Source organism: Anas platyrhynchos, chromosome 6, assembly GCF_047663525.1.
Source record: "Anas platyrhynchos isolate ZD024472 breed Pekin duck chromosome 6, IASCAAS_PekinDuck_T2T, whole genome shotgun sequence".
In the NCBI taxonomy this organism is placed as follows: domain Eukaryota; kingdom Metazoa; phylum Chordata; class Aves; order Anseriformes; family Anatidae; genus Anas; species Anas platyrhynchos.
The window spans coordinates 36,893,133-36,911,275 of NC_092592.1; the positions used below are offsets into that span (position 1 = coordinate 36,893,133).

General features: G+C 41.3%; 1 protein-coding gene across 1 annotated transcript in view; it reads left to right on the top strand.

Annotated features, from left to right (window-relative positions):
• Nucleotides 1–14,339, top strand: part of HTRA1 (HtrA serine peptidase 1) — a 30,266-nt gene extending 15,927 nt beyond the window's left edge. The window contains exons 4-9 of the mRNA XM_013101101.5: nucleotides 8,950–9,144; nucleotides 9,864–9,896; nucleotides 11,230–11,344; nucleotides 11,460–11,517; nucleotides 12,081–12,176; nucleotides 13,624–14,339. Of these exons, the coding sequence (XP_012956555.2) occupies nucleotides 8,950–9,144; nucleotides 9,864–9,896; nucleotides 11,230–11,344; nucleotides 11,460–11,517; nucleotides 12,081–12,176; nucleotides 13,624–13,792 (666 nt within the window). The 3' untranslated portion in view covers nucleotides 13,793–14,339. The remainder of the gene's footprint in view (nucleotides 1–8,949; nucleotides 9,145–9,863; nucleotides 9,897–11,229; nucleotides 11,345–11,459; nucleotides 11,518–12,080; nucleotides 12,177–13,623) is intronic.
• The last annotated feature ends 3,804 nt before the right edge of the window (nucleotides 14,340–18,143 follow it).

The window sequence follows — 18,143 nt, forward strand, 5'->3', positions numbered from 1 at the left end:
TTTGTTCCAGAGTTCATGACTAACTCAGACGTCTGATGCAGAACTCTTGGATGACCCAAGAGATGAAGTACTCCTGCTGCTCCCTTGCTACTTTTGTAATTTAAAGGCTCTGTCTTGTTTTTCTTATTTAAAACCTGTGTAACAGTAGCATGGTAAAAAAAAATATAAATATATATATATTTCCTGTTTTCCTGAGGCAACTTATTTAAATATTTACCAGTTGTTTATTTCCTTATTTTTATAGTGAAATAAGCAAAAGCAGACCAGCAGGTTGAAAACATTGACAAAGCAAGGGGAAAGATCCCCAGGATGAGAATTGACAGTTTTAGGCTGAGTGGGACATGGCAGGAGGGGAAGGGGCAGCTGGAGAAATGATTTATAACTGGAAGCAGAATATTGAAGGAAAACAGAAAGGAGAGGAGAAGAAAAGAGCTTAAACAGAGATAGGAAAATAAACCTCAGAGAAAGAAGAAGCTGCTAAGTTAAAGCAAGAGAGAAGAGAAATTGAACTGATGCAACAGATTGTTTTGAGGCCATCAGAAGACAACTGACAGAGTTTTGTGTTATCTGATACTCTAAAGAAATTGCTCCAACATTTCCCTGGCGCTAGAATGTCTGATGGAAGAGCCCAATCACATTCAAAACAAAACAACAAAACAAACCCCAAAACATAACAGACCTCACTTGTGCAAAACAGTGAGCACTTAAGGACCCAGGGAGGTTTCTACAGACTCCTTGTGGACTCTGTCCCAAGACGAGTCTGGCTCTCTCACTCTCCTCTTCCCACTTTTGCAGCTCCATAAGCAGCTTAAGGGAAGGGAGAATCTGGAAGAATAGAAGCAGCTTGGAAAAAAGAGAATGCAAACAGATTTGTTGCCTGTGGTGGAAACCACTGCTAAGCAGGACTTTTGAACTGGTGATTCTAGTTGTTGCAAGATGACAGACTCATCTTTAAAAAAATAAACTAAAAAATTGCAGCTATGTAATTAAGTGATAGTCACAGTCTTATTCCATCAGTTTAACATTCGAACATAATTGTGGCCCTACTTGGCAAATGGCACACCAATGAACGGTTGTTTTACAAGTGCTTATCTTTCCAGGTTGTTATCCTCCTGTGCTGTTCAGTCATGGAACAGAAATGAGTAGATGGTTTTTGATCTGACAAGCAGTGGCTTTTACCTTTTTTTCTTAAAAAAAAAAATATCTTTAAAAACTTGTAACTCTCTGTATACACACAAGACTCAAGACACAAGATGGTGTTTTTGGCTTGATTCTCTGACTTCTGAAGCTGGCCAGCATAGCGCATGCTTCAGATTATGAGCATTGCAACCTAGTTCACTCATACATACTTGCCAGTTCTTTAAGGCAGGGAATGTTTTCTGTCTTACAGCCATCATATGCTAAATCAGCTAGATATTTCTTTTTTTGGGGAAGGAGGGATCAGCACTTCAACATTGTTTTCTGTGAGAAAAAACATTGATTTTAATGAACTAATGAACGCTGGGAATTGTCTTGATGCCTGGAGGCTGGACTCTTGCTTAAGGAAGTGAGTGGGCCCCTGCTGCCTTCCTCACATGATGTCGACTTAGCACATCCATCTGGGTAGCAGGAGATCAAATATCTTGTCTCTGCTCTAAATTAGACAATGCAAGGTTATATCCATAGTCTGCTGTACCCTTGGTAAGTTTCCTATCAGTTGCACAACTCCACCTTCTGTATTGTTCCTCCCTTCCCCCTACCCACTGCATCTCAAAATAATCTGTTGGAAGGTCAGATTTACTTGATGACTAAAGAAGGTGGTACAATTAACCCTTTAAAATTTAGATAAGACATGAAAACCAGCCCTAACACTTTTTCTGAAGTAAGAGATGAAGTCTTTCTTTTGTGAATAAATTATTTGAAGGTGACATCAAAGATGTAAAATTTTTTCCCCTATTTTTTTTGTAGCATGTTAAGGCAGGATCCAAAGGATGAAGAATGCCTCTGTGGTTAGGAACAGAGCTGGGCTTGAAGAATGAGTCTAGGCTGTCAGCTGGTATTCCTAAAACCGTTAAAATTTTGCAGCAGCATGCACTCTGTTTTTCTTTAAGCTGTGAACATCTGGCCAAAGACAGTACTAGAACTACTTTGGTTTTGTTTAGTAGAATAGGAAATTAAAAGACGATCAGGGCACCAGTAAGGAGGAAGTTTCCCTGATTAAATTCTTCTCATGGAAAAACACAGTGAAGTCAATGAGGAACAGAAATCTTAGGGTTGTTCTTCTAATTCTAAAGTAGGTTTATTTTCACCATCTGTAAAAGAGAGAAACTGTATTTCTTGTGTCCACCAAAACAAAGCAGTTTGCTAAAGTGTTTAAAGTAGGAAGCAAGGTTGGGGTCAGCTGTGTTAAACTGAAAGTCAATGTAACCCTACAGCAGAGGGGGAAGTCCTTTCAAATGTGAGCAGCATTGAGGAAACAGCAATAATAGAAAGAAACTGCACAGTTGCAGACAATTTGGATACAAACTTCCAAATTTATAAAGCTTCCCTAGAAAAATAAGGACTCTGGCAGCATAGGCAGAGCCTAGTGAAATAATCCATCCTGTGTGGCACACGGGATACTGCAAGGAGCATAAAACCCGTGAAAAATGTTGCACAACACTCCGAAGCAGACAGATGCTGTGGAGCTAGCAGAGCTCGATTATGAAATTTGTCTTAAGACAAATAACTACCGTGTCGCTGAATGGGAACGACGTGTGATACAGCTGCTGAAAACTGTAAACACCAGGGGAGGAGGAAAAACTTTTAGGGTGGTCTAATGTACAGCGTCGGGGTTAAAAAGGGAGGTTTTTATGACCTGTGCCCTCACCCACATCCACAGGGGAAAGCAGAGGTGGCTTTTTCCTGGAGACCCACTTCACCCCTCCAAATTTGCCTCTGCCTGCAGGGACGATTGATCCCTGTAGCAGGTGCAGGAGGGGGCACTGTGGATAACTTTGTTTTGAGGTGTGTCTTCTGCCTGCACACTTCAAAACCAGCCGCGAGACACTTGCCACCGACTGACACAGCCCCGGTGTCCCGGAAATGTGCTGAGGTCTGGAGGTTTTCCCTCCTCAGCCTGACCAGGTATTTTTCTTTCTGTATCTTAGAAAGAATTTGGCACCCAAGTGATAAAGCACTAATGAGTTTGGGACCGACCTCTAATTTGTGGCTCTTTCGCTTATGTTTCTTTCCAGCATCTTACTAATAAGCACTTGGTTTGACGCTTTTAAATCAACAAGACCTGCCCTCATTCCTTCAGCGGTTTCGTGAGGCAATGCAGCGTCTGTGTCCTTGTGGTCAGAGGGGATTTGCTTCTTTCCCTGTGTGTACAAACTGGAGGAAGCTGGAAAGCAAACTTTCCTGTTTATGTATCAATATTTTAAAAGCCCACATTTTGTCAAACCAAACTACTCGAATTCCAGATGTAAGTGGCTTTTCTCAAATGCCTTTTGACTTTGAAATCTGTCGCTGGATATTGCATTGCTTCCTCTTGAATCTCCCATCAGGAAGCCCTCTTATTGCTTCCATAAGTCTTCAGGAGCCATGGAAATGAGCTAGCACGTGAAAAGCTTGGATGCTGGCTCCTTGGTGCTCCTCAGGGTGGGCAGCAGCGCGGGGACGACGCTCTGCTCCTGTGCTCCATACAGCAAAATGCTTGCTTCTGGGGCTTTGCTGCTTTCCAGCACCCCAGCCCTCATTCTGCCCCTGATCTGTGCCCCTCTCTCACCTCTACAGGAGCTTTTTGTGTGTTAGTATTTCAATTTCCATCATCAATACAGACAATGTTACCATATTCATGATGTGCTACAGTGCTTCCTTCCCAGCACATTGAAAACAGCCGTGAGTGCAGCACAGCCTCTGCAAAGCATGGCTGGACAAACATAGCTTTTACTCCTTCTACACTTTATTTTAAGGAGAACAGCAGCATCCTTCCAGGTAACTGAAATTCCAGTGACTTAGCAAAACTATGCTTTGCCTCTCTTTTTTTTTTTTCATTTTTTTTTCTACAAGCTTCCCATGCTCTATATTTAGATAAGGAGACTTGGTTTTGTTTTTCTAACTATAGATGAAATACTTTCAGAGACTTGTAATGCTTTCAGTTTGGGTTTTCATTTTCTTTGGCGTTTTGTCAAGCAGTTTCTAGATTGTCGGTGACACTCTGCATTTTTATACGCTCATGGCCTGTGTTTGTTTTCTCGCTATAACGTATTCTGAAAGTTAAACTGTTCCATTAATGAGAACAGAAATGCAATTCCCAGGGAAGCTGCATGTTGTGCCAGAGTTACTTACAGCTGAATTAGCGTACCATACAAACATCTGTTTCTTTTCGACCTAAAACTAAAAAGCATGAAGGCAAGCTGTCAGTTTTTAACACAAATTGAGCTCAGAACTTTTGTCTCCATCGGCTTCTTGAACTGCAAACCATTTTCTGCACATTGACGGTCTTCCTGCCACGAGCTAAGGGGATGATCACACAGAGAAGGGATTTACTTTCTTTCTGTGCCAGCGTAGAGGCAGATCCACGTATTTCAAGGATGAAAAGCTTCCAGCAGAAACACCTCCTGCTTACGGTCCTCTGCCCAACTCGAGTTATGTGGCTAATAACATGTACCAGGCAAATATTTGGCCTCTTGCTGGATGTGTGTGCCTTCTCCATGCGTGTCCCAGCCTTCTCCATGCATGTCCCAGCCTTTTCCATGCATGTCCTGGCCTCTTCCATGCGTGTCCTGGCCTCCAGTGCTGAGCTGCTGCCTCCCACCCACCCGTTTTGTTGCTGGATAAACCACTCGCTCTTTCGTGGGAGTTCTGTTTACCCAGGGCCTGAGTCAAATCCCTATATTATAATGTGCGGGGCGCTTCGGGATGAGAAAGGCTTAAAATATTAACACTAATTAATGGCTCCCTCTCCGGCTGGGCGTAAACAGTGAGTCATGTGCCACTCTGCATGTTTGGTCCTATTTCTGGGTGCTCGCAGAGTTGTCTCGCTCAGCCAGCGCTGATCCCGGCAGAAGCCCGAGGGTTAATCAAATGAAAAACGGAGGGCAAGAAAAGAAGTTATGTGTCGCCCAAGGTCATGCAGTGAGTCACTGGGAAAGCTGGGTTTGGGCGCTGGGTGTTCCTGCCTCTCTGTGCATCGCACTGCGAGGCATGCTGGCCTGCCCGGGGTTTTAATTAACTGCTGCGGCAAATCTGTAGTTAAGCGAAGAGGATCACGAGTTGTAGCAGTAGCTACGTCACCCTTGAGACCATCAGGTGGTGTGTGAGAATTAGGAGTGTCCACTGAAGCATGGGAATGAAGGGTCCTGCTCCTAGGCACTTGAACCAGCCCTAAACTAGCCCAGGGCTCCTGGTGGAGGCAAGTGAGGGCCCCTGGCAGGGCTGCAGGACGTACTCACCGTTTGGTACCCGGGCAGTTTGATTGCATTTGCACTAATTTCACTTCCAACCCCTCCCCTGCCCCCAGCATGAATAAATACTTTATATTTTTATTTTTATATTTGATAATGGAAAGCTTAGTTCTGAATATTTGCATGCAATGGTGTTAATTTTGCAGCGTGGTGCAGGTGTACTGTAAGAAAGTGTTTCTAAAGCTGTGTGAACCCGCCTGCCTTTCCTCTCCCTCACAGACTCCTGGGCCCTGTAGCTCTTCATGAAGTGTGCTGAGCATCCTCCTTGTTTTGGGGTGTGCAAAGACACCTGGGGGGACTACACAATGGGTAAAAATGCATTGCCTTGGTAAACACAACATGGCAAATAACTGTGCTTGCAGTTATCTTGATAGTGAATTTTTGCATAAGGCCGTCTCTTCTAGAAGCACACTGCACAGAAAGCACATTTTCCAAAGCTAATTTTCGTGATGTGCAGAGCAAGGCAGTTTTTGCAGGAGATTTTTGTTGCTAGCAAACGAGAGGTTAGCCTAACTCTTTCCAGAAGGCGTGGTGAATCACACAGATGACCCACGCCAATCCATACAGCGCTAGGCTCCGAACCGAAGCCTGACTTGTATAGGCACAGGCTTGAAAACTCAGCACAATCAGAAATAATTGTATTAGTCAGAGATTGTTCCATGTTTTTTCTTTCTGCTGCCAAATGCGATTTTGGCTTCGTGACTGTTTTTGTAACTCAGGAACACTGTATAAATCTTAACTTTGTATGGGACCGATCTTATGTCTCTATTAATGAAAGAAAAGTTTTTTTTTCTTTATTTTCAATCTCTTGTCCATTTCATTTATTTATTGTGTCCTCTTTCTCTACAAAGCATTTGTTTTCAGTGCATTGGCATATAAATAAAAGACACTTTTTTTTTTCTTTATTAATCAAGGAAAAGCCGTGCCAGAAAGAGATGCACTGCTTGATCGACGGCATCTTGAAAACACGTGCTACGTAAGCTTAATAGCATCTGGAGGCAAGGAAGGGCCAGGGTGCTCCCTCTGTCCAAACAATACCCATATGGAGCCATTCGCTGCATACACTGCGTGCTTCCCAGCACAGCTTAGCGTAGCTGCCTCTGTCCTGCTGTACTGGAGGCAGCCTTGGAGTCAGGGCTCTGGTCTGATGTAGGAGCTGACCTGGGATGTTGCTGCTCATTCGCTGTGTTGTGAACAAGGTGGGGGAGCTTGGTATCGCCCTTAGATCCTTCTCAGAATCAAACCACAGCTTTAGATGGGTTTATCCATGGCTGTGGCACTGATAGTGATACAGATAATTATTACTTCATAGTAGGGCATTGCTGCTTGGGAAAGCTCTCCTTGAAAGATAATTAGAAAGGGAAATGTTTTTTTCTCTTACCTGTATTGCCTATTCCGTTTCTCTTCCAACTGATTCTGTTTAACAAGCAGTTGGTTAATCTGGAGACTGAAAGATGAAGTTTCCACAGAGTATCTGATCCTGTCTGGGATTTGGCAATGAGTTTTATTGAAACAACATGTTCATCTCAGTAAAGTGTTGCTGGTGGGATTGTAGCGAAGTTGGATAAAGGATACTTGGAACCAGGCTTGTAAAATATTACAGCAGTAACTTCTGGATCTTCAGCAGCATATAGTGACACGGCTGGTGTCTTCTATTTTTTACTTACGGACATTGTGCATCTCCTAGGACACTTGAAATAAAACTGTAGGTGAAAAATACAAACCAATGCGCATTTGGTTTGTTTTAGATGAGTGGATTTTTGTCCCAAGGGGTGAATCATTGATACATGCTTTTGAGTTGCTGATGACAAAAGACGACTGCAGAGCTAGCTCTTGATTTCCAATTTAAACACTTGTAATATTTTCGCTGTTTGCCAAAATTTAGAAGTGATTCAGCTTTCGTGAACTTTTAAAGCAAAGTTATGACTAACTTGGGAGTATGTACAGATACTCAGGGCATACTAAATACCACCTTGTGACTTTGCTACGCGAGCACATGGTACACTTTTTGATCCTGTTATGTGCTTGTAGCACGTCACTTGTGTGCTCTGGAACAGGAATGGGCTAATCCATAGCTTGGGCATCCACTGTATCTAGAATTGCTGGCCTATTTTGGAAGTTTATACTAAGGCCTTTTTCTCTTTGGGGCTGGGTTTCTTGAGCAAAAGAAAGAATTTTGAAGTTAGGAGATCTTGTAGGAAACCTATCTGTAAGTTAAGTCTATCAAGCAAATGATATGTCCTGGGAGAATTCTGGTTTGATTTAGGGTTCATTACCTTTCTAATCCTGAAACATGCTACAGTTGAAACCTCAAATTATACATGTCATAGTCCATTGATACTAATGGAAGCAGTCTAATGCAATGGCTAAATACCTGGAAAGGATCAAAGTCATTTAGGCTAAACGTGAAAGAATTAAAAAATGTGCAACATTGCTGAAGGGGTAAAGAGTGACTTAAAGATGTGAAACAAAGAAGTGAAGCCCAGTGCATATTTTACAAGCAGATGAAAAAAAGGCCAAGTATTTCTTTGAAATGCAGTCTGTTGCAGAATGCCCGTAATTAGTTTGTGAGCAGGAGGCCCTGGGGACTTCCCTGCCATTTTCTGATCATTGTTCTTGGAGGGGGGGGGTTCTGGTCTAGTGTGAACCATCTGTTAAGCAGCAGCCAGTGCAGTTCCTCTACAGATGTCTTGGAGAAGCAACGCCGAGTTCCCTTGATCCATTGCATTGGCAAAGGTGTTTAGATCCAACACTTTTTTTTTTTTTATTTTTAAATTGCTGTAATTGCTGGATTTAGGAATGTTTTCTGTCTCAGTGGGAAGATCTTTAATAATGCCATAGTTAGTGTTTGGAGATAAGATCTTGAAAGGAAAGTATAATACTATCCCTTTCTGTCATAAAAGAAAAATACTATAAAGCCTTTAAATCCTAACATCTTCAGAAGAAGACACGCAGTGTATGTAGGAGGCACTGTAATTGTTTAGAAGAGAGTCCATTGAACAATAAGGGAGATGAAACATTAGCTTGTGTCTTACAAGAAGATGAAATGCTTTAAACTACCCATATGTTTGTTTGATACACTTTGACTGTTGCTTTCATGACTCCTTAGTGTTCACTCTTAAACAATTCATTATTTTTACATCAACATCTGTTGTCTAATTACTTCAAGAAACCGTTGGAAACAACTCATTCGTGGTATCATCAAATGTTTGTTTTGTACAACAGTGCATAAATATTCCTTTGGTCTTACGTTGTTTTTGATTCAATGGGTACCTGTTGTGGAAAAAGCACTCCTACAGCCTAAAGAGCACTCTTTAGATCAGATGTTGATTGAGATGTTTCTGCTCATAGCCACGTGAAATATCCAACATAAAAAGAGCAAGCCAAATTCTCAAGGGATAAAAGCCTTTTTTTTCCTCTGCTTTATTCATGACTCTTGGTGGTGAAGAATTTGTTCTACCTGCATAGTAATGTCTTAACAACATCTGAGTTTTTTTCTTTTTTTCTTTCCCATTTGTAGGGTAAATTGCCAGTACTTCTACTTGGTCAGTCTGGAGACTTGAGGCCAGGAGAATTTGTAGTTGCGATTGGAAGTCCGTTTTCACTTCAAAACACGGTGACAACGGGGATTGTCAGTACCACGCAGCGTGGAGGAAAGGAGCTGGGGCTCCGCAACTCTGATATGGATTATATTCAGACAGATGCCATCATCAACGTATGTCCTGCTTTGAGCCTTGTCCTGCTGACCTCTGAGATTTCTTGAATAGTTGCTTTGAAAATTTCACCAGTAATATAGTTCTTAAGAACAGTGAGCAGAGCTGGCTTTTCTTTTATCCATGAAATCTGGACATCTGCGGCGCAGCAGTGCTTGATTGTTATTAAAAAAAAACCCCGAAGGGACCACACCAAGTACAATGTCTGCCTTCTCTTTAAAACTTTTACAGATTGCAAAGGAGGAGGCAGTATTCTCTGGCGAATAAGTATCTTTTCAAAATCCATCATTCTTTCCAAAAAGAAGCCAAGCTTACTTTAAGAATTCAAGTTTGTTTCTGCATTAAGACAAAACAATAGTGTTTTTTTTTTTTTCCTTCTTTTTCTACTATTGACCTTGTAAGGGATCTTCACTGATGGCTCATGGAGCTGTATTAAAATCTTGTAAGTTGCTGGTGTGGTACTATTAAAACCAAAGAAAAAACTCAAATTTCTAAAGTTACATGTATTTTGGCAAGAGAAGAAGGGCAAATATTTGCAAAGCTCAGCTAAAAGGGGGAATGTTAAGTGATGGTTAGGGATTTTAAAAGTGTTCTATTGCATGTATTTAATAAACAATGAAAAACTGGTACAGAAACATTTGAAAAATTTCTTGAATGTTTTGCTTACCATGGATTAAAAAAAGTAGATATTAAAACATGTTCTTGCTATATTTATTTTCAGTATGGAAACTCTGGAGGACCCTTAGTAAATCTGGTAAGTTTCTTTAAGTTTGTTTGCCTAATGTGAAGCTTGTTACTTTTTAGCTTAAAAACAAAAACAAGCACACCAAAAGTGTGATTCAGAGCTTTCGATATTTGGCTGACTACACAAAATTCACATGGTTCTTACGAATCACTTGTCTGTGTTTATGTTGGCACGTCTCAAGCTACGCTAGCATTTCAATATTTAAGGTGTTTATGGTTTGCATGGTTTTGAGCAAGTGTAATTCCCAAATAATTTGCTTGTGCCTTGCAAAAAGTAAAAAGCACATTTTAAATTTGAGGTGTTTGCACTCAGTACCATGCAGCTAAAAACTGTGTGGTTTTTTGTTTATTTTTTTGCATACTGAAACTCAGTTTAATGGTTCAAAACATATCCACCCCTTTATTTTGAATTGCGTTGACAGTGTAGAAAACCCCACACATTTATGGGTATATTAGGGCTTTTATTTGCTGGTACTGTAGCAAGGAGTCAGAGCTTCCTTAACAGCAGCTGTGGATAAGCCCAAGGGAGAACAACTGAGGCAGGTTTCAAAACCCAAGTGCTGTGTGAGAGCTCGTGGCTGGGGACTGGCAGAGGAGAGGCAGTTGTCCTCAGCATGGGACAGCACAGATGGGAAGAACGCCCGTCAAATTTTCTGCTTTGGGGATTTGGTGACTTTTTTCAACCCATCTCGCAGTACAACTTCAGCACTAGTAACCTGCTTTTTAAATGTTTTTAAAAGTTGGGTGGTTTTTGTGTTGAAAAGGTCAGAAGCTGCTGTTACCTCTTTCCATCCAGAAACTTTTCAGTACAAAATTATTTTAAAATTCATGCTTATTCCAGTATGTAGAGAAGTGGGGCTAGTGGTGGTGGTGTTGCTGACAGCAAACCCCTCGTCAGTCCTTGCACACCTCTATTGGAGGGAAAGCTCTCTTTGAGCCACATTACTGGGAAAAACTTTATTTTTTTTTTCTATTTATCCTTATCCAATATTTACTCAGAACCTCAACTGCCATTCAGTGCCACGCTTTGCAGACAGCCTTGCTGAAAGAAACAGGCTGAAACTCACAATAAAGCATGGTGCTAACCTGATGCATGCTGGACAGCTGCCAAACTCTGACTTCTCTTCTGCTGGTGTGAATACGAATATTCACATCTGTTTTCCAAAATTGTACAATACTGTCTGTATCAAGTAGGTGATTCAGAGAAGTGACATTAAAAGGAAAATTGAAAACCAGCTACAAAATGCGTTATGCGAATTTTTCCTTCTGATTGCTGGGAAGAAATTGTCCTTTTCTCTTCAAGACATTTTACATTTGCTAATAAAAATTTCTTATTTCCCCAGGATGGTGAAGTCATTGGAATAAACACGTTAAAAGTTACAGCTGGGATCTCGTTTGCTATCCCATCTGATAAAATCAAAAAGTTCCTGACTGAATCCCATGACAGACAAGCTAAAGGTAATGTACTTAAGTGCTGTGGAAGAGATAAATGTAAAGATAGTAACACAACAGAAGGCTAACAGCCCTCTTTTTGATAAAAGCAATTGATAAAGACCTGTTTTCCTTTTTATAGGAAAAGCGATAACCAAAAAGAAATACATTGGTATACGAATGATGTCTCTAACACCTAGGTAAGTAAAAGTGGTAATTCTTTACCTTACTGACCTCTGATCACTTCACGTATTTGGATCAATCTAACAACCTACAGAAACAAGAAGAAAAAAGAGCCAGCAGCATGTACCTCACTGTAGGTGCAGTGACAACTTTCACCTAATTTCTGCTGTCTTTCTTGTGTGCATCCATTACATGGTTAAACTCTCCAAGCTCTTGTATGAGCTGTTGTTAAATTGTTAATTTGTCTTGGAGCTCCACTACTACTGTTACCATCTGTCCTGGGCTGTCACCAGGGTCAAGGAGAAAATGGGACAGTATGTCTTCAAGAAACACAGTTGATCTTCTGTATCTGTTGAAATGATTGTCTTTGCCAGAAATAGTTGTTAAAAAAGTTGCATGTATGCAAAAAATATAATAGTACTTGAATTATTTTTAAGGGTTAAAAGGTATTGTGAGGTATCACATCAATATGTGTAAAATACCTCAGCTAGTAAATGCTAAGTAAATTAACCAAGTGAGAATCCATGTTTTTTTCTCCATCTTGGCAAAATATCTTTATGGATGTTTCTTCATTTTCCAGCAAAGCTAGAGAGCTGAAGGATCGCCATAAAGACTTTCCTGATGTTGTCTCTGGAGCCTATGTTATTGAAGTAATTCCAGAAACACCAGCTGAAGCGTAAGTTGGAGTCATTTTTCTCAAAACCACTGCCACTGGCTTGAGAGGTAACAATAGAGAATGTTCTGTGCTTAGCTAGCTATCTTGGTTATGTTAAATGAACAGAATTGTGACCATCTGATAGCTATTAGGTTGTCAGCTTGAAATCAGTTTGTGGTTTTAGTTGGGTCCCTGATCGGCAATAATGCAGACATGCCAGCGCATTGCAGCAAAGCCCTGTCAGAGTTCCCGGTTGAAAGGGCAAGGAGTCAGTGGGTGTGAAAACCCAATTTTCTCTTTTCTCATCCATCGCTTCTAAGACTTCTGCTGTATCAATGCCAGAGCTGAATTAGAACCGCTCGCTTGTGCATGCTCCCGTGGCCCTGGAGGTCACCGGTGTGGGAGAGCAAGGGAGAAGTTTTGCTTCTACCTTGCGAGGATGTTTCTGTATCAGCCCGAGCACTTTGGGTGCTTGGAGCTGGCATATTTTGTCATGTAGAGAGAGAGACTGAGAGGATGGCCATCTGAAGGCTGGCCTGGCAATTAAAATGCAGCTCTTTCTCCCCGACTTGTAGTCCCCTTATGTATGGGTGTCCCTATTCTCCTGGTTTTCTCTCCAATGTACCCTATGTAGACATGCTGGGTAGACATGCAGGATTTGAGTCAGGAGTAGAGGCCTGTTAAACTGCTGGTGTGAGAAACTGAGATGATCTGGGATGGATTCTCTCAGGAGAATGCTGAAAGTCATGTCTTCAGTAGGCAACCAGATTTGTTAGTGGGTTGAAAACGTTGGCCAAGGCATCCTGCTTGCAAGAGGCACTCATGTGAGGCATTTTCTGCGGGCGGAAAAGGCCTATGACTGCTCTGTGGTTTTGTAAAAAAGGATTATGCTGAAGGGCTGAATCATGTCTGATCTGGTTTCTTGGTTAATATTTCCATGACTTGGAGCCAGATTGTTGTGCAAGACCGGGCAAGACATTCTGGTTGATGGCATCCCTCAACACCCCATTTCCCAGTCCCGGTAACAGTCTCGACAGCCCTGGGCAGAGGAGCCGTGCTGTGCCAGCCCCGCTTCTGCTGTCTCTTGCCTTGTGGTGCACAGAGGTGGTGGGTTTTGGTTTGTGTCTGGTGCTCGGGTCGGGAGGAAGCTTTCTGGGTGCTGTAAGTGGGCAGATGAGAAGGACACCCGTGCATTTCTAGTGACTGGGCTAGATCTCAGCATGTGTTGTTCTTCCCAGGTTTAAAATATGAAGGTAGGATGAAGTGGCTGCCAGGCTGTGTGTGGAGAATTGCTCGGCATATCAGACCTTCAGATCTGCACCACTACATAAACTTTTTTTTTTTTTTTTTCCCATGAACTTTGTCTAGCTGGAGGGAAGTCAGAAATATCCGGTGATCTTCTTTTCAGAATATTGTGATGATGATAAAACGGCAATTGTAGTAATTCATTGCTTCTTTGTCTTTTCAGTGGTGGCCTGAAGGACAATGATGTGATTATAAGCATCAATGGACAGTCGATAACTTCAGCCAGTGATGTCAGTGACATTATTAAAAAGGACAGTACTTTGAACATGGTGGTACGCAGGGGTAACGAAGATGTTATGTTAACAGTAGTTCCTGAAGAAATTGATCCCTAACCAGAAACATGAGCTGGATTTCATGTTTTCTTTTAACAGCATTGGACTGCTTATATTCTCTCTGTGCTGGTACAGGAAACGTTAGACTTCTGACCAACATTCTGCTTCTTCAGTGGATTAGTTTTGGCCGACAGAGTAACTCCTAATAGGTTTAAGGTGCAAAAATCTGTGTAATTTCACATATTCCAGATGATAATTTTTCCTTCTGTATTATGTATGCAATGTATTCTTTACTGGCTATTACATCCCCGCTTAACAAATCGACATTTGCTTCCCTGTGTTGAATAGATTTACCATTATTTCTGCTAAGATTTAAACAACCCCACGCACACAGTGTGTGTTGTGGTATTCAGGTATTTATAGGTTAGCTGTGCTTTAACTGGAAATACCATTTTAAAGAAGTAGTTGATTTAAAAGACAAACACAATTGGGTAAAGAGTTTGGTTTATAAACACAGAAATCCCAACCAAAATAACCCTTTGAGAGTCCCATGCAGGATTTTAATACTATGATATTTTCCTAGTGTTATTAAAAGAATTCAACAGTACTTCTTTTTGTGAGTGAGTCATTTTACTTCCTCTTATGGAGTGTTTTGTCTTTGAACAACACATCTGCCCTAAAGGATGTTCTGATGTTCTCGTTTTTATCAGCATAAACCAAAACACTTGGTTCTCAGTATGGGCTTGTATTTGTGCTCTTGTGCATCTACTTTTCTCAGCCTGGCTGGCTCAATTTTATCATATTGGCTATCCAGTGCTGCCTGTTTTCCATATGTCAGTATGTTTTCCTTATTGTTTTGTTTTAATTACGATTTACCACTGCCTGAAATACTGTTTGCCTACTGCAGAAATTGTTGTCGTGGATCACAGAGCATATGCTGTTATATCTCAGATGGTTGGATATCTGTAACCTTTGCAGATCTGGCTAGCCTTAAGCTCTTTAAAACAGGCTCTTTTATTCATAATCTGAGTGCTGGTGTGCATATGATAGGATATTGGGCATTATTATAACATGAAGACTAATATCTATATTTATGGATGCCCTTAAAGCTTGAGGAGTGAATGGGATAATCTCCTGTCAAGGTGAACAATCAACTAAATTAAATTACATAATAATTACTCAACAAGATAAGCAGCTTCTCTCTTCCCTGTTGAAATATGTATTTCAGAGAATAAATGCAAGGTCAATCAACAAGTTTCAGCGACTGTCAGTCCTAAACGTGCTCTTTTGGAAACTGCTCCTTAATAAAACTTCAGCTGGGTTGCTGGCAGTCTATGGTTTTTAAACCAAGGGTTGTATTGCGCACAAGTACAGCAAGAAATCCTCTAGACCCAGGTCGCTGGCAGTCTCCCACCAGCTGTGTTTCAGTTCTGTTTCAGTCAGCTTGTGCAGTCTTAGGGAGCCCCTGTATCCCTGGATGCCAGAACCTGACCATCCTTACCTGGATCCCAGGGGTACTCACACAGCATATTGTCACCGTGGGAAATCACCTCTGAAAATCTGCCAGCGTAATGCAGTGCCAAGTGCTAAAGGTCTACAAGACTTTCTAGCATGAAAGTTATAAGGTAGAATAATCTTGCAGAGCTACTTTTTAATATGCTTTGTTAAGTGTTTTACCGATGCTGATCAATGTTTCAGCCTCCTGTTGAAGCAGTAATATGTTTTGCAGAACATCCACGGCCTGTGTAGTGCATAGTGTAGTCACAAAAAACTCTCACATATCTTCTCCGCTCCTGCACCTCACTCTACTGACCATTAAAAAGTGAAGCCAAAGCCCTGAAGTCAGAAAATCATTTCAGACAAGTTGTTTCATCTGCCTTTTTATTTCAAAACAAGGGGTTGCATAATTAAAAAAGCTGGTTGCTTCTCTTTGTTCCTAGTGTTTCTTGTTGTGTTCCACCCTTCTTTTAATCCCTTCTCCTTTTTTATTTTTTATTATTTTTTAATTCGTATTTATTTATTTATTTGTTAGCTTGGTTTCTACCTAGCTACCTTTGGTTTCCTGATGATGTCCTTGCAATAACACCTAGCACAGTACATCTTTACCCCTGTGCTGCACACAGATGCCATTGCAAGGCAGAAATGCCTCAGGACAACAGCTCAGTCTTGCACGTAGAATAGGGAAGAGGCAAATGAGCTTAAATTCTATAAATGGGTTTCCTGAGCCACAGGGATTAATGAAATGCTTGAGCAGATTTTCTAGCCTGTGTACCCAGGGCCCATAGCTCCACCTAGTGGGATGCCAGATGATCTCTTAGACAGCTGGTCGTTTTTCATCATATGTTTGCAAGCACTTTCCTGATTTATTTATTTATTTGTATATACTTGATTTATTTGCCTGAGATACCCAGAAAGCCATGCATCTCCTAAAAAATGTTCAGAATTTACTCCATTGATATTCAGCCATGTTTGCAGCTACCCAGATGTTTTCTTAAATTTGTTTCTAAATGTTTTGCAAGTATTTGAAATAAGATTATTGATACACAGAGGCAAGAAAGTGAAGTTTGTCTTTCATTAATTAGCATATATTTTGGGTGTATTGTTGGTTATAGAGTTGGAATGGTTTTAATTCTCTTCTGCTTCAGCAAAGTGCTTTCCAAAGTGCAATTGAAAAGACTGTACAGAATAGCTTTGGCACAGTTCGCATAAATACCAGATTCCTGGAAATTTTAGCAAGTGTTGGACACTAAATCAGGGAAATCAAGTGTTCTGGCGTGATTTTCAGTAACGTGGAATGTCTGAAATGGAAAATGGAGCTCCTGCGTATCTGATGCTGAGTAGATTGCTGCATGTGGCTGCACTCGGATGTAGGTCTCAAAAGCTCAGTCACTTATTCCATGAGGGAAATGGCTCCAGAACCGTAAAAAAAAAAAATAATGACTAACAATTGTCTGGCTTTTGTAGCTGACACACCAAGCAGTAAAGTCTTCAATTCCAGAATATATTTTTTCAGAATACCTATTTTGTATTTATATCATTCAGGAGGCTGAGAATGTTTTTAAAACTACATCTTCCTGTATTGCTAGAGGTCTCTCACTGTGAGCAGGCCATCAGATATTAGATCATACACTTGTTCTTACTATATAACAGAAAAATACTGTAGAGTTGATTAAATCTGCAGTTGCCAAGACCCAGGAGGAGCAGTGGTGATGAGCAGCTGGTTAGCAGTCACCACTCCAGAGCAGTGGTATTTGGTGCCACCAAGTGTTTGTTTGCACTGTAGGTCCCAGCAGGAGGCTCTTCATCCTCAGAGTGAGAATGAAGAAACATTTGCCTGAAGTTGTAAGGATTTCCTTGACTGAATTATATTTGAGAGCATTCCCGTATTATTTGCCACTGTGTCCTCTTCTACCCAGAAAATAAGGATGTGACTTCCATCCCTTACTCAGATTCCCCCCTCCTGTTCCTCTAGCTGCCTTTCCATTAGTAATGCCGATAGCTGTCGGAAAAGGAAACCAAAATTTCACCCTAAGCTGACATTTAGTCAGGCTTTGAAGTTAAATGTCAACAAGCTGTTGTGAGGCTCTCTTTGTACTGAGAGGAGAAACATCCCGACGAGATGGGAAGGGGTCAGCCAGCAGAGAGCTGAGGGTCTTGCTGTACTCTCAGCTCAGCCACTTGCCATCCAGGCCAACATCATATAAAGCTATATCTGGAGGGGCAGGGACTGGTAAATTTCATGGTGCATGTGCGCTGTAGAGCTGTGGATCCCTCTGCCATGAGTCCAGCTGTGCTGTACAGATGTCTGACAAACTCCCCATCGATTTATTCCCTGCTCCTCCCCAGCCCCGGACTCATTTTTTCACGTGCAGGATGCCAGCAAGTCGGGGCTGGGCCCAGTGGGTGTCAGGAATTCCTTCAGTTTGTGCTGGTACTCTGTGGACATGCGATAACTTGACTTGTTGGGTGTTCTCAATTGCACAAAATTGCCATAAAACCAGTGCATATGTAATTCAGCTAATTGGAGAGAGAAAGTAGAGAAGGCGTTCATGGGGTAGGCCATGTTTAACCACCAGAGCAGCTAATTGATTTAACCTATCCGTGTTTTTTTTGGAAAGTTTTCCTCCAAAATTCATAGTTCAGTAGTCATGGTACGGGGGCATCTGCCCCCATAAGGTCTCTGATGAAATGGATAATAACTAAGAAGTGATTGGAGAGAAAATGGGGTCAGAACTAAAGAACTGGAGTCAAATTTATTAAATTTCATAAATAATTAAGTAGGTTGGAAATACTGCATGATGTGCTGGGGAAGGAAGATAAATATTTATTCTGTTCCTTCCTCCTCTGCTCAGTGTTTATGCAGGGAGGGCACTGTGATTTTCAGGAAGTTTGTAGTGTCAGTGTCTGAGGG